Source organism: Filicampus tigris, chromosome 12 (genome assembly GCF_054856515.1).
Source record: "Filicampus tigris isolate MCC_2025a chromosome 12, RoL_Ftig_1.0, whole genome shotgun sequence".
Taxonomy (NCBI): domain Eukaryota; kingdom Metazoa; phylum Chordata; class Actinopteri; order Syngnathiformes; family Syngnathidae; genus Filicampus; species Filicampus tigris.
The window spans coordinates 6,881,260-6,897,500 of record NC_141228.1 but is presented as its reverse complement, the minus strand read 5'-3'; the positions used below and the strand labels follow the sequence as shown (position 1 = coordinate 6,897,500).

Sequence of the window (16,241 nt, the reverse complement as noted above, 5' to 3'; positions counted from 1 at the left end):
CAAACTTTGACCTCCACTAGCACACCCCTAGTCACTCCAGCTTTTTTTTTTTCCTGTTGAAGCTATTCTGTTGTCGATTTACTTAGTTGCCTTGGGTCTTGCCTTGTTGCATCACCGATCCTCGGTTGGGCTACAATTGTTGGACAGATGATCATGCTCTTCTGCAAAATGTCTTGATAAACTTGGAAATTATTTTTTGTTGATGATAGCTAGATGTCCATGCCCCCGAGGTAGCAAATCAGTCACAAACCATCTCACTGTTGGAATGAGGTTTTCATTGTGGTGTGCTGTGCCTTTTTTCTCCACACATAGCGTTGTATGTACCTTCTGAACAAAACAAATGTTGTTTTTACGATGGCAGTGGCTTCCTCTCTGGTGTCATTCACTGATATCCATCTTATTTAATGTTTTGATTCTCAACAGAAATGTTAGCATGTGTACTTGTAGTCATCGTCACAGGATGGCCACTCCTATAGAGAAGCAATCCGCAACAGAACTTAAATTTCTCCATTTATGGACAATCAGTATTATCGTGATTTGATGAACATCAAAGCTTTATAACAGGTTTCTCAAGTTTAGTGCTCCAGGGCTGCTTTCTTGCATGTTCTTGATGTTTCCCTCCTCCAACACACCTGATTCAAATGGTCAGTTCATCAGCAAGCTCTGCAGAGCCTGATGCTCGTTACGCCTTTTAAATTGCCCCTTGGGGACAGATAGTGTATTGATTGATTGATTAATTGATCGATTGATCCTAACACTTATAAACCTGATTATTACCAGTGTGCATGTTAAGTGCACAGCTGCACGCATGATGCAGTCTTGCGATGACGACACCCCGGCTATGACGCGTTTTACATATTATTTCCCATCATGCTCTTGGACGGGTCCGCCTCCTCCGCTTCCGTGGCGCAGCAACCACGCCGCCGGTGACGCGTCACTTGACTCCGCTGTGGAAGATGGCTGCGGTGGAGCGGGCTCAGGTCAGGGAAGGGTTCCGGATAGTTGTTCTTTACTTGTGCTGGTACACGGTCAGCTCTGGCGGCAACGTCATCAACAAGATCATCCTCAATGGATTCCCGTACCCGGTCACGTTGTCTCTCTTTCACATTTTTTCTATTGTCGTCTTCCTTCCGCCGTTGTTGCGGGCATGGGGAGTCCCCAAAACAGAACTGCCCAAGAGGTACTACTGGTGGACAATTCTGCCTTTAGCTTTTGGGAAATACTTCGCATCGGTGTCGGCTCACTTCAGCATATGGAAGGTACCGGTTTCGTACGCGCACACTGGTAAGTACAGCATTCGGTGTTTTCGTCTAGTGTAGCATCAGCTGATGTTAGCTCCTTTGGCTAACGGGGGGCAATTATTCAACTTAAGTGTGGGCCTTGTTTAAGTCGGCCCGTTCGTGTAGGTAGACTTAGGTACTTTTAATGATACTAGTTTACATACTACATATCACGCAGTCATGAGTTATAAATTAGCCGGATTTCTTTCTCTTAGCAACACGAGCGCAAGTTGGCTAATGAGCGTAATCAGTGCCATTGAGTAGAACATGGTCATGCTGCCCTCGTATTTACCTCCCAAAGCATCGGATCAATGTATTGTATGTACAGTATGTATTGCCACGCGTAGTCATGTCACATTTTTTGTAGTTAATCATCTTGTATGGTACAAAAAACGAGCCGATTATGTGATTTCTTTTTGCCGTTTTTTAAAAAATATATATATTTTAAGATTTTCCCCCCCAATATAACAAAAGGCAAAAAAAAAATGGGGGGAAAAACAATAACAGCGGTCCGTTTCACAAAGCAGGTTCAACAAACTGAGTCTAATCCTGAAGTCTGTGTTGATCTACTCCGAGATAGGAATCTCTGAGTTTCCGGTTCCAGAACAGCTGATTTGAATCACTCAACTCATCTTGGGGTATATTCACTTGAGTTAAGCGCGTGCACCACAGCTATGAAAAGACAGCATGAATGGAGCCCGGATTTGACGAGTCACCATGGCAACGGGGAGAGGTGTACTGAAGAAAAGTGTCTGTTTAATTTACTCAATTTTATTTTATCAGGTGGTAGCACCAAACCATCTGAATCCAGATACATTTTTTCATTAGACTATACATTGATTTAAAAAATGTATCTGCATCCAGATTATTGTCTTTTGTGCAACCACCTGCTGATATATAATTGATTAAATTCAACCATTTTTTTCAGTGTACCCCCATGAGATTATACTGAGCTCTTAACGGTTTGAACAATGTTAGTATATTTCAACTGCAGCCGTTGCCAAGTGTGCTTCTCCCGCGAGATTGCACCTAAATGAAATAAATTAATTGGCCTCCATTCAAGCAGTTTTCCCCTGTTACGTTATTATGATTGCAAAGGACTACACTGGGAAAAAATGGTGTGTTGAATTTACTCAATTTTATTTCTTCAAGTGGTTGCACAAAATATAATCATCTGGATCCAACATCTATTTAGTAGATTTATAGTCTACTAAAAAATGTATCTGGATTGATACTTGTTGTCACGATGCCAAATTCAACAGAAACCCTATTCAGTGATACTATGCCTAATGGACTTCTCATATACGGACTCTGATTTTTTTTATTTTTTTTTTTAAAGACGGCAGAACTAAGATGTGCCAAAACTGTGAACTGAATGAATGAGGAAAATTAAATGCAGTTTCATGTGGCTCTAAAAGAGGGCGGAGACAGAGAGAAACTCGAGCTTCATTGAGATAAACCTTGTCCCGATAAGGTTAAGTTCGTTGATTCTGTTACTGCGTTAACTGACCAAGAGTATAAATTGCCTCTCTCTCTGAATCCGGCTAGAGGTACTCCTCTTTCTCTGGTTTGAGTTACCTCCCATTTTGAAATGGGAAAACTCAGAGTTTCCCTCATTTCAGGGTTAGCAGACTCTGATTTTTCACTAAACCTGCTTCGTGAAACGGACCCCAGGTGGATTGTGCCAATGTTGTGATTTGATGGTGCACACGTGTAGCATTTCAATTTAACCAATTGCATCACTTGGGAAGGATATAGTAATTCAAAGTACGGTACTTGACTCAGAAGGATGTGCTTTAGTTTGGGTGTTGATGCCACGTTTCTAGGTCATAGCTTCAGGACAACGTTCCCATGTAGGGACCAAAAAGCGAATATCCGCATGTAATGGATTCTGTGCTCTAGGGCCCGACCGATTAAATTGTCTGACCGATTTAAATTGGCTGATTATGACCCTTCTAACATCAGCCAGAATAATCGCCCAAATTGCCAATTTTGCCAATTGTATTTACTTTTATGTGCTCTCTAACCATTTCGAGCAGTTGTACACAAGTAACTCTGGTCTCATTATTTGTTACACAGAATTCTATACCATAACCTTGTGTCCCTAAATATATAAAATGAAATTTGAAGATATCGCATTGTTTTTTTAGTTAATCGGCCAATTAACATCCTTACTAACAATAATCATCAACCACTTTTCACACATTAGATATTGTAAACAGTAACAACAAAAATGATTTTTCATGCTTCCAAAGCCCCATAAAATGAACTACACCCACACCCCATGCAGTTGAGTCTTTGCTTGTGCGCTTCTATGCTTTCGTAATTGTCGACAAGGGGGAGCAGGTTCAACTGGCCCTGAAATGGACCGGCCATTCAAGAATCTCTCGAAATTCCTAATGGCTACAATGCCCCTGCTTTTTAAATGTATGCTTTACTCACCCAATCTCACAACGGTTATATTTGACAGTTTGATTAGCTGGTTATATTGTGAATGATTGTGTCATTTTCACAACTTCATGGTCACCTTTTCCAACTTGTTGTTTGTCTCTGTTGCAGTCAAAGCCACAATGCCAATATGGGTTGTGCTCTTGTCAAGAATCATCATGAGGGAGAAGCAAACCACCAAGGTGAGTAGCCTGAGTGCAACCAACAAGGCTTGCTCTGTTTAACCCTGCGCTGTTTCTGCAGCGGTGACGTGACACAGTGTGCAACTGCACCGCCTCTCATATTACATTATAGACATTAGAGACCAGATTCTCAGGGTGGGGGGCGTTGGAAGTCATGTGAGGAGTTTTTATTTTAGTTCCTCTTGTGATTGTTACCAATGTAACTTCTAGGGTTGATGTTAAAAGAGCAAATATCTTTTGTGCTACAAGTTTAGGAAGCATGATTTCCTGTCTGAGAAATTGGCAGGTAATGATGTGGTGTGATTATTGAAACAAAACTACTCGTTGGCATATTGAATTTGAATATTGAAATTGAAAATACAACGAATAGAATAATGGTGTAGTTTCTTAGATTGCATGATTAAACCCAATTAAAAAACGGTATGGTAGAACACATTAAATAACTTTTGGAAGTCCTTCTCTATGACTTTCCCTGTCAATCCAAATACAGACTGATTTCTTTATTTTAGAACAAGGGTGGATGAATGAGAACTTGATTGTTACATCTTACATCCGTGTGTCATGTTTACTTTACACTCTAGTGTTCACGCAGACTGGGAATGTAAGTGAATATGATACGTTAGTCCACATACAGGTCATATTAGACTGGGGCGAGAGACTTGAAGTTAAACGTTGCAGTAAATGAAATGACTAGCTACAGTATGTAATTAAAGTACTTTATCACTATTATAGATTCCTTCCTCATGTTTTTTCTTAAACTGCACGACCCTCAGTATGGTCATGTATGATATAGTGCCGTGTTACTGTTTGGTTGAATAAAGAGTAAGAGTCCTGGCCTCCTGTAAATGTTAAAGCAGAATTCTGGCAAAAAATGTTCAGTGTGCTCCCACTAGTCTAAACACAGTATTCTGATTAATATTGCATTTGTGGAATAAGAATTAAGACGAAACATCCACTTGTTTTTATTTATCAGAATAACTTGTTTGGATTAATGACGGGGGAGGGGAACATTATTGCGAAGAACATTTTATACTTGCCTTCTGCTTCAAAGGAGGTCCTTGTTTTTTTTTTCCAGATTAAACACAAAAAAAAAACTTAATTCCTGCGGGGATGATGTTCCGTTCCTATGGCGGCGACGTAACCCCAATTTGTAAATATGTAAATTGCAATGCATTGCTGTAGTCAATCACTAACCGACACTAACGAAGTTGCAAAGACATAGTTAGGCAAGCCCCATCTATGAAGACACATTTGTATTCTCTGGCTTTTGATCTGACCCGAAATTTTTGGCTCTTTTCCGGTGTCTATTGTATATAGTGTTTTATGTTAATTTATTGATTCCATTTTGTTGTATCATGGCTATTTTGTGGTTTGTAAAGTGCTTTGTTACAGCCCGAGCTGTTATGAAATGCGCTATATAAATAAAATTGTATTGTATTATTGTTCCACTTGCTCAATGGTTTTCTTGATCACATAGCTCAACGATGTTGTGTTGTTTGCGTCCTGTATGATCTGTGTGCGGTCCACGTGGAAGGTGTACGTATCTCTGATCCCCATTATTGGCGGAGTGCTGCTGGCAACGGTGACGGAGTTGTCCTTCGACGTGTCGGGCCTGATCAGCGCTCTGGCTGCCACGCTCTGCTTCTCTCTGCAGAATATCTTCTCCAAAAAGGTATGCACTGAAATTGTTGACACGTGTAGTGTCCATGAAGTAACTGTTGCATACAAGGTGAACGTATGTTTTTCCTCAAATTTTCCACCTGACTGCTTCATATAAGACTTGTCAAATTAGAAACAGACATATGAAGCATTTCCCTTGTCACAGTTGCTGCCTCTGACGTACGGTACTGCATTTTGGAATAAGGCTCATTAATGTCACGTGTGGCTTGACGTGCGAACAAAAGTTGTATTGGTTCTTGCCCAGAGGCACAGTGTTTTAAATGATCTTTTTTTTTTCATTTGTAGGTGTTGCGTGACACACGCATCCACCACCTGCGGCTTCTCAACATTTTGGGCTTCAACGCTGTGATATTTATGCTGCCCACCTGGGTGCTGGTTGACCTTTCCATCTTTCTCGTCAATGACGATCTGGTGCGTAGTTGCTCCTTTTTCTGACTCGATTGCGCGACCCCGAACAACGTTTGACCGTCACGTGCTGTCCTCGCAGTGGGACATGTCGGGATGGACCAGAACCGTCATTCTGCTGCTCATTAGCGGCTTCTGCAACTTCGCTCAGAACGTCATCGCCTTCAGCGTGCTCAGTCTGGTCAGTCCGCTCAGCTACGCGGTGGCTAATGCGACCAAGAGGATCATGGTCATCAGTATCTCGCTGTTTATGTTGCGCAACCCTGTCACGCTCACCAACGTGCTGGGCATGATGACGGCCATAGTCGGGGTCTTCCTCTACAACAAGGTGAGCCGCCTGACAGACAGTCATGTTTTTCCATGCTACATTCTTTATCCCTGTCTCACTAACTTCAAGCCACTTTCTTGGATCAATTGCATGTCACATATGCAAAGTACCTACCCTTGTGAGGATAAGCGGTATCGATAATGGATGGATGGATATGCAAAGTACCTTTATCATTCACTATCAATCAGGCTCGGATTGGGTCATCTGGAAGTTCTGGCGAATTCCCGCTGGGCCGAAATGCAATGTACACTTTTCCAGCCCGCCAAGTCGTTTCCTCCAACCCATGGATCTGTTTTGATATCAGTAAATATAGTGCGTCCGTACCACTTGAATCTCGTTGTCGTACAAATGTATTATCAGTGCTGCAAGCAGGCCATCAAATATATTAGATATCACTCTGACTGCCTACCTTTTGTTACTAAGGGCATCATCAAGTCACGATAATTTGATACGAAAAGTAGCGAAAGTTTAATGCCCGACTAGAAATAAAAACACTAACTTTATTACACCCTGTCTGTACAAAAATAGCATTCTAAAGTGGCACCACATAGTCACAAATGTTACTTTTAGTGGCAACAAATCATGATGGGAAAACCTCCTAGGATTACCGTTGCTGTCTGACGTTAGCATCAATTGGCTAGGTCGTGCACAGAGATAGTGGGAATAGGTTTCAAGATAAGAGCACCTTACAGGAAGTATAGTGTAAGCTGCCTTAATCTTTTTGCCTAAACAGCATTTGGTAAATGTGCCTTAAAGTGGAAATCAACCCAAGCATATTTTTTTCAAGAATATATTCCCAGCAGGCCCACTAGTTGAAACACGACATTCTGCTTCATATAGCGTTTGTGGAATAAGAGTTAAGCAGCAAAATGCACTCGTTTTTAGCCATCTCTGGGGGCGGCCATTTTGTCATTTCTGTCGACTAAAAATGACATCACAACTATTTATCAGAATGCCTTGTTTCAAATAGTGGGCTTGCATAGAAAATATTCTTGGAAAAATATGTTTGGATTGACTTCCCCTTTTAGTGTAAAATGTCTTAACCCATGTTATGTATACTTGCCTACAGGTCCCTTTTTGTCCTTTTGCTCATTTGAACTATTTATGTTCTTACGCTCGTTCAAATAAACACTGATCGTGATCCTGTAAGCACATTTAATTATAAATTAGATTTTTGATTAATTTGAAATAACGTCCCCTATTTTTAATAAAGGGATGGAAAATTAAACTTTTTATCAGATTCATCAATTAAACGGCAGATTAATCCATCATTCAAAGAATCGTTAGTTGCAGCCCTTGTTTGAACCATTGACGCGTGCTTTTTCTGCAGTCGGAACCAGTTGTGAGCATTTTTCTTTTTGCACCATACTGTACAGACTTTCTGGGTTCACACCCAGCTCCCTAACCAAGACTGGTACAAAACAGATTTCCTTGTCTAGCATTGCTTAATAGTTGAAAAAAGATGAAGTGATTTTCCCCGAGTCTATGAGTCCACATGTGACGTTCTTTGCAGACATCAGTGATTTGAAAACAATGGAATTCGATAGGCAAATTTTGAAAGCAGCTGTCATGTTGCCCCAACCTTCCAGGTCACGTAAACCTGACCAATTAGATATTAAAATCAAACTCAGCCTTGTGGCCCATTTTTTTTTCCATTTCATGTTTTTGATCTGACCATCGAATTTAAATGTGATAAATCTTGCATTTTTGTTGTTTCTGTGTAATATTACACGGATTATTTTTAAAAAAAAAAGTCAGCGTTTTGTTTTTTGATTGCCAATAGAAAACGTAAAGAGCGAGTAATGCACAGATTAAGGACACATGTAATCACCCCACCTCTGTCCCCAACAGGCCAAGTATGACGCCAACCAAGAGAGAAAACTCCTGCCAAGCAGCAAGCAGGACCTGATATCTTTTGATAACCCCGTGTTCCAAAAGCATCAGGCCAACGGCTCAGTGCCTTTCTCCCATGGTTCACTGCCGCCGCCGCCGCAGCAGCAGCAGCAGCACAGTTGGAACAACGTGCTCACCGACCACTTCCAGTACAGTCGCCAAACCTACACGACAAACCCCAACAGCAACCACCAGTATGTAGTGTGAAAAAGGGAGGCTGTCCTTGCTCTGGCTTGCTCTCACTGACATTAGCGTGCGTGTGTAGCCGCCACCGCAGCAGCAGCAGCAGCGGCAGCAGCAATTCTTCTCTGGACCGCTCCACACATGAGACTGTGTTGCGCACAGGAAGAGCAAGACGTCTTTGTTATAGAAGGGCCAGTGACGTGACCTCTCCCATGCTCCTCCATGAAAACCTTGCTGGGTTTTCCAGTCTGTAACTTTGGTCCTGACTGTTTGAGTGGCTGGGCACGCAACAACACGCATAACAGATACTTTCAGATGCATACACAACATGGGTTTTTAAATGTTCATATTGTAAGGGAGTGATGTCATTTGACACACTACCTCTGTTCTGTTACTTTTGGTAACAAACACAACATGGTGCAGAGCCTTAATGTTTTCGTTTTAGGCATTTAGTTTGCTGGTGTCTTGGAAAGAGGAGGAAAACGTGAAAGACAACATTTCGAAAAAAAAATTGATGCGCATAAAATGTTCACGCATGAACTGCAACACACACGCATGCCGTATCAACGTTTGATTAGAAATAAGTGCGAGATGAGTTCTTATCCCCAGAACGGTCAGTGACCACGCCCCTTTTCTCACAATACGCCAACTCGTGGCATCTGCCATCGTTGGTCAGACATTTTTGAAAAGAGGAATTTAGGTTTACAAAACAAAGCTTCCTTGTAAAATATGCCAACAGCTGCAAAGTACAAGGATGTTCTTTGTTCTTTCTTTCCGAGGAAGGCCATCGCTGTTTTGGAAGTGAGGTCGAGTTCGGAAAAAGAATGAATCGGTCCATTAAGTGAGTAGGTTTCCTATTGATCGTTAATATTTATTCATCGTCAATGCTTCTCAGGCAGAGCGTGATATCCTCTGTCCTGTCAGGCAAAGTGTCAGCCTGAACCAAAGTTGCTTTGTCATGCTTCGTATTTTTTTAAAAGCGGTCTCTAGTTTGCACATATTGAACGAACAAAATGTTCTGTCAAGTGGGTGAAAGATGAAATGTTGCTGTAATGTCCGTCTCGAATAGTCACTGGATAGACCTGTCAAGGAATTAGCGGTTTAGTTTGTGCAATAAATAACGGACCTGCCAACCAAGATGGACGAGGATATGCTCAATTACAGTGTCAGTGAATCTAGTGATTAAACATCGTGTATTTCTTTGAAATTGACATTGAGCATTTCAATGCAGCAATAGCAAGTGTGCTCCCAAGTTTTTCTACTGTATTTTCTAATGCAACGTGTCCACATTTGATGTGAATTTATTTCTGCTGTTCTTTTTATTCTGTGTGCACATTTGTGCTTATCAAATATGATTGGCTGTAGTTCCCTTTCTTCTTCTCATCTGTTTACTACTGCCTGCTGCAGTGTAGGGCTTAAGTCTCCGCAGAACCTTTAACAATCCACTCTAAATATCTTTGAATGTCTCAGTCGAAGTATGTTTTTGTGTGAATGGCTCCCGATTTCTCTCCTAAATCTTTGGATCTTCTTTTCTTCATTTAAAATGAAGATTGTGTGACTAATCTGACTCATGCATAGCAGGATACAAGAAGGCTGATTTGAAAGCGCCTTTGAAAAGTGACAAACTGCAAAGAAAAATAAATGAAACTTTGCATTAAGCTTGCATTGGTGTTGATGTGTGTAGACAACCGAGTTTGAGTCAGGCTAGTTGTACACCACTGCAAACTACAACCATATACATGTGTTGTTAATATAATACCTTTTAAACAGTGTAGGTGTATATTAAGCTGTGGCCCGGGCGTGTACATCATGTTTGCATTAAAAAGGAAGTAATAACGAGGAAAACCAGAGCCAATCATACATTTTATTTTAAAAAAATCTCCCAAAGTAAAATGGCTATTTAGTGACACGTATTATTTATTGCCAAGCGTAAAGCTTTTCACGTTGGGCATTAATTCTGGCTCACAGATGATTACTGGTGTAAATTCTCTAAATAATGTGCTAATAAAGCAGCAAGTTTCCACCTAAATGGAGCTCTAATAAACTGAGGGATACCAAAAACTAAACAAACGTGTACTGCTTCTTGCAAGTAAGCAGCTTGGAAGTTATGAATTTACGATCCAGAATGACCTGGAACGCAGCCATCAAAGTGATGACACAATCTGAGCAGCGTGTTGGAATGTAGAATCTGCTAAATTGAAAATGCTGGGTTGGATGCGAGATTGCATCATTCTCATGGACTAGTGAATCAAAATCATTTCTTCATTGATTTTTTTTTTTGTTTTGTTTTAATAAGTGACTCAGATTTGGTTCTTTGATAGTGTTGTCAAAAGTGAAGGGTCTTGCCATGTCATTGAAGTTGATCATATCATTTTCTGATTGTCATGATCAACAGCAAGTTTGAGTCTTGTGGACGCTTAAAGAATTTTGTGGACACTATTTGGATATCGGCTAATTTTCATAGAACTAAGGTCGCTCACTGGGATGTACATTACGTGTTAAGAAGGGGGTGGTTTCTTTGTAAACTTGTATGAATATTATTTTTGTGTGAGTTTTTACTCATCTAATGTTTATATGGTTGTTATGGTACGAAATGTTGTTTTACAGCGATGCAGCTATGAGCAGTTGTCTCTGCTTCTGATTTAAAATGCTATTTTTAAATGTTGAAGAAAATAAATAGAATACTGAACTGTAACAAATGTCTTTCCTCCCATGAATGCATTTTCAGTGTTGGGGTAGCAACAAATGACATCAATCCCCAGCTATAAAATAATTGGCTATGAAAAAAAGAATTCAAGGAAGGGAAAAAAACTTAATGCTTCCAAAAAAAAGGCATGCAAAGTATGAAGTCATTCATGACCTTTGAATTTACACATCACTGAAAATCAGCTTAGATTGAGAAACGGCTGGTGCCCTACTCACCAAACCTCACCTCCCAAGTTTGAGAAGCAACAATATTAGACTGCACATCTGGTTCACTCACTCCACTTTCAAATATTTTACTATATGCAGATGAAACAATCCACATTATGCTCTCCCCCAAAATTGATCTTAGAGCATTGCTACTTTTAGTTAGATACATAGAATAGATGACACACTGGACATACTGTTTTATTTAAATAAAGAAACATCTGAGTTTATTTAGGAATGTCTACGGCTTGCCTTGAGGCACCAGACTTCCTCTTTTTTGTGTAACTTCCTGATCTGTTGAGCATGTCCAAAGCTGGAGCGACACAGGAATTTTGGAGTCTAATCTTATTTTAATGTGGTTTAAATTACATAGAAGGTGAAACTACAGACGTCATGGTTGATGTTTTTCCCCCCACCGTGTCACGATCCAACAGATGTTGGAATTACAGAATGTTTATGCTTTATGAGCTCTAATCATGATTTAAAACATCAGCATCTCTTCAGGATGAACCAAGGTTTTGTCCTCGGACATGCAACTTGACTGATTCCCAACAAACGGTTGTTGAGCAGTGATGCGGTCTGACGTAAATACACACGTAAAATTACAGTCAAGATAATACTGGGTGACATTGAATGGCGCAAATAAATATTCAAACCTAGCTTGTTTTACACTTCACTCTAAGCACATTCAGTACAAGTACGGTCGGCATATTTTGTGTGCGGCATTTGCATTTTCTCCCTGTGCTTGCGTGAGTTTTCGGAGTACTCCAGCTTCCTTCTACAGCGCAAAACATTTGATGCCAGGTACACCGAAGACTCTTTACAGCATGTGTGGGAATGGTTGTCTCTGTGTCAGTATTTGACAGGTGATCAGGCCAGCGTGTACCTTGCCCATTGCACTAAGTCAGCTGGGACAGCAGCTCCCCTCTGACCCTGAGTGGTAAAAAAAAATGGATGGAATCATTTCCATGGAGCCATATGCCCCTTTTCAAAAGTGCCAAGTAGCAAAAGTGTCTGTTCGTCTCCTTCAAACTAAATAAAAAAAACATCCTTTCAGTCTCTGAATTTAAGAACTGCAGCGTGCATGTGTGGTACTGAGGCAGTGGAGACATCAGAGAGCTCAGCCCTAATGCTAGTGTGCATCATTTGACTGAACACATGGCTGTCCTTGGCGTGTTCAGAATAAAACAGACGACCTTGTGTGGGCAGGGTGCTACTGCTGCGAGTTCGACATCGTCTGGACAGGCTTAGCAGTCGGCGGAACAGAGACCTCCTGAGAAGGATGTAGATCCAGGGGTCTAGGATTGGGTTCACGGATGCGATCCGGATGGCGGCCAGGTCGGCTTCCGAGTCATCTTTCAGCATGAGACGGTTGGCGAACACACGGACCTGAAAGAAAAAAACATAAGTAGCTGCAATCTCACAGTAATACCGCTCTATGCTTCAATACATGCTTTGGGCCCCCAGAAAGTCTTCTCATCTCAAAACTGAAAGAATGACTTTTGTAAGTAGTCGCCTACACTAAGTACAGATACTAAAACAAAGACTGTGGTAAAAGTAGTATAGCACCTGAAAGAAACCCACATAAGCATGGGGAAAAAAGTGCAAACTCCAAACAGGAGAACCAGAACTGCGGATTCAAGCCCCCCAAGCTCAGAACTGTGAGACAGATATGTCAAAGTAAATGATACCCGAAGTTAATGAAATAAGAGCCATATGTAACTAGGCTGTACTAACTAATTTTTTAATTAGGGGCCGGCCATTTTGTCACTTCTGTTGACTGAAAATGACATCACAGTGTCTGAGGGCTCAGGTAACGCCCAATCACAGCTTGCATGTTTTCTGAAGCTGGGCCATGATTGGTCGTTATCTGAGCCCTGATGTCATTTTCAGACGACAGAAGTGACAAAATGGCCGGCCCCTGAGATGGCTAGATTTTGCCGTTTAACTCATATTCCTCTTACGAAGGAAGTGATTGTTTTTGGTCTCATTTTGAAGGACAACGTATATGAACTGATGTTAAACAACCTGTTATTGTTAGCTAAATATTTCATCCACAGCTCCAAATGGAAGAAAACAAAGCCTCTTTTCTCTGTCTTCACGATGGACCTCACAGACAATTACCTCAGCTCCTTAAAACTAATGAAAAAGAAAAATGCAATAGCTGTACTCAATGCATACATTGAGTTTGGTATTTTTGAGGACCTCTAACTTTGCAAATTTTCGGATGTTTTTTAAAAAATCTTTTTATTTTATTTATTTATTTTATTATTATTATTATTGTTCTCTCTTACCTCTTATTTGTTATTGTTATCTTTTCTGATATGTACGATAGTTGTTGATTTGTTATGTCCCTTGTGACTTTATAGATGATGTTCTCAGGTTATATTCACTGTGCCAAATTGTTTGTACATTTACATTTTGTAACAAGAAAGAGTAATAACAACAAAAAAAAACATAAAAAAATATACATATATATACTGCATATATATATATATATTCCACAAACACAATATTAATCAGAATGCCTTGTCTCAACTCTAGTGGGCCTGCACAGAAGATATTCTGGAAAAAAAAACATGTTTGGGTTGACCTTTGCTTTAAAAAAAAATGGACTTTTAGTACATTTCATATGAGACGATTACTTTTGATACTTTAAGTGCAGCAAATGTTAGAAGGTCTAATTGTGAAGCCTTTTCCACAAGTAACATTCGACAAGTGGACTTTAGCTTCTACCAAAGTTACTATCTTTGAATTGTTACTTTATTCAAGCATTCGGGCATACAGATTGACTCCTCGCCACTTACCACCAGTGGAGCCGAACAGGCCACAACAACGAGCGATGTCATCACCAGCACGGTCATGATCTGGATCTCCGCGGCGGATGAGAGCGCCCTCCACCTGTCCCGCACGCTGCTCCTGCCGCTCTCGGCCCTCCTCCGAACGCTCCTCCGACGCATCAGCAGGAGCGCGCCGCACACGGCCACGTTGAGTGCGGCGGTGCCCAAGATGAGCAGCACGCTCACAGCGCCGTAAAGAACCGCGTACACCGTGGCCACGGGCTCGGGTGTCCTCAGGTCAATGAAGCACCACGTTTGGGAGGATTGCAACCTGCTCCTCACCGTGCCCATCGCCGGAAGGCAGCAGAAAAGGACGTTGGTGGTATACATGGACGTCAGGAAGGTTTGTGCGAAGCGGCGGTCCACCCCCCACCGCTGGTACAAGTAGGGGCAGCAGATTGCCAGGTAGCGTTCCGCGGCCATGGCGCAAATGATGCTCAGGCCAGTCAAACTGAAAAACAGCAGCAGGAAGGAGTGGAAGTCACACAGAGGTCCGCCTTGGAGCACCTGTCGGTCCAAGTAGTTGGCGATGGTCAGCGGGCTGGCCAGACATGTGCCCAGCAGGTCGGTCACTGCCAGACCGCACACCAAAGTGTAGAATGCAGAACTTCTCCTCTCCTGTCTAGACATCGAGAGAACGACGATTGCGATTATATTCCCGACGGCGCCCCCGGCGAACATTAATATCGGTAAAGCCATTCTTTCTTTCCAGGCAGGAACCAGCAAAGTCTCATTTCTGGAAACAGAACTGTGAGTCAAGTTGGGACTCCTCGTGAACGAATGCAACAAGTAGCTCGCGTTTGAGAGCAGCATATCTTTTGGGCTCATTGTGAATTTGGGAGGTTAGCACTTGGACAGGGCACCGAGGAGCCAGTGATGAGTGACTTTGTTCTCTTAATGGTTACAGTCATGCACATGTCACTGCGTCTTTACGCGACCGGGACTAAGCAGTCTATGCCAGGTTACCTCCCATTCAGCATTCTGATTGGACAAGAAAATCGCCGTGCTTCCCCCTTTTCCGGTTCATTTTGGCATCCGTCTGTGATGACGTCACTCGCCCCCGCCTCGTAATTTTGGTCAGGGGGGCTGGGCTGAGTAGACCTCCTGCCACAAGATGGGGAGACATAATAGAGATGAATTAGTTGTGTACAAAAGGCTGCAAGTTTTTGGAGCCCAAGGGACACATCCTTCCTGCCTAAAGCAAACATAATTGCAAAGACTTGGCCAATGGTCAACTATCCAAAGTTCTAGCCTTTATATTTGGAACAATATCGTATAGAATTTATAGTGGAACTTCATTTATTTCTGCAAGAAAACATTGGAAATCAAAAATAAATACAATGTGTTCCAGGGTAAATCTGCCATAAAACTTTTATTTACGTTTACGGTATAGCCAATGCTTCAACTAGCATTTTAGCATGGCTATATGTGTTACGCACGCTAGTCTACTGTAAATAAAGTGTTACTCCCCCAACTAAAATATTGACACAATGAACTTAACAGTAATCATATACCAGTAAAGGATAACGTTGTTACATGGCGGTTTATTTATTTATTTATTTATTTATTTATTTATAACCCTTCTGATACGCTGCAGGCCACAGTGTTTCGTCATCTGGAAAAGAAATAATAAAATCTAGAAGAAAAAATCTTGAATGAAAAAAAAGTGTTATTACCTTATTTTTGCTCTTTTCTTCTCTGTAGTACATATTTATTTTAAATTGTTTTTAATAGATTTTATGTAAAAAAGACAAAACATTCAATGAGTCATAAAGACCTATGATCAGTTTTACAAGAGGAATATTATTTTTAACATCCATAATCGTCACACAAGTGTAAAAATAAGTTAACCCCTAAGATATAAAACTGAGGTTTCGTGAGGTGCAAGATGGTTTACCTTTTTCACCTTGCAGTGCAGTGATCTAACACCATGAAAATTAGAAACAAATGAGCAAAATATCAGCTTTAGGATCAGGTCCAAATATAATGACACATACAACTTTTAGTGCAAAGAAAATTACCTTGCTCAGCTTGCCAAATGTGCTAATCGAAAATTCATAATCTCTTCTCTGTTTCCTATTTTTTGTGGCCA

General features: G+C 41.1%; 2 protein-coding genes across 2 annotated transcripts; one reads left to right on the top strand and one right to left on the bottom strand.

Annotated features, from left to right (window-relative positions):
* The first annotated feature begins 733 nt into the window (after window positions 1–733).
* Window positions 734–10,062, top strand: slc35e1 (solute carrier family 35 member E1). Its single transcript, XM_086047217.1, has 6 exons — window positions 734–1,284; window positions 3,840–3,910; window positions 5,445–5,582; window positions 5,876–6,001; window positions 6,078–6,323; window positions 8,175–10,062. The coding sequence occupies exons 1-6, from the start codon at window positions 957–959 to the stop codon at window positions 8,421–8,423; spliced, it is 1,158 nt and encodes a 385-aa protein (XP_085903343.1). The 5' UTR covers window positions 734–956; the 3' UTR covers window positions 8,424–10,062.
* A 2,024-nt stretch (window positions 10,063–12,086) lies between these two features.
* LOC147138208 (prostaglandin E2 receptor EP4 subtype-like) lies at window positions 12,087–15,026 on the bottom strand. The gene is made up of 2 exons (XM_086047527.1): window positions 14,117–15,026; window positions 12,087–12,698 (listed from the first exon to the last, which is right to left on the bottom strand). The coding sequence occupies exons 1-2, from the start codon at window positions 14,975–14,977 to the stop codon at window positions 12,363–12,365; spliced, it is 1,197 nt and encodes a 398-aa protein (XP_085903653.1). The 5' UTR covers window positions 14,978–15,026; the 3' UTR covers window positions 12,087–12,362.
* Window positions 15,027–16,241: the final 1,215 nt, after the last annotated feature.

Excerpts from the sequence above, each read along its gene's own strand:
- slc35e1 (XM_086047217.1), top strand. The coding sequence starts at position 957 with ATGGCTGCGGTGGAGCGGGCTCAGGTCAGGGAAGGGTTCCGGATAGTT. Across the intron at positions 1,285-3,839 it reads GGTTTCGTACGCGCACACTG|TCAAAGCCACAATGCCAATA; the intron begins GTAAGTACAGCA and ends TCTCTGTTGCAG. Across the intron at positions 6,324-8,174 it reads GGGTCTTCCTCTACAACAAG|GCCAAGTATGACGCCAACCA; the intron begins GTGAGCCGCCTG and ends TGTCCCCAACAG.
- LOC147138208 (XM_086047527.1), bottom strand. The coding sequence starts at position 14,977 with ATGAGCCCAAAAGATATGCTGCTCTCAAACGCGAGCTACTTGTTGCAT. Across the intron at positions 12,699-14,116 it reads CCTGTTCGGCTCCACTGGTG|GTCCGTGTGTTCGCCAACCG; the intron begins GTAAGTGGCGAG and ends TTTTTCTTTCAG.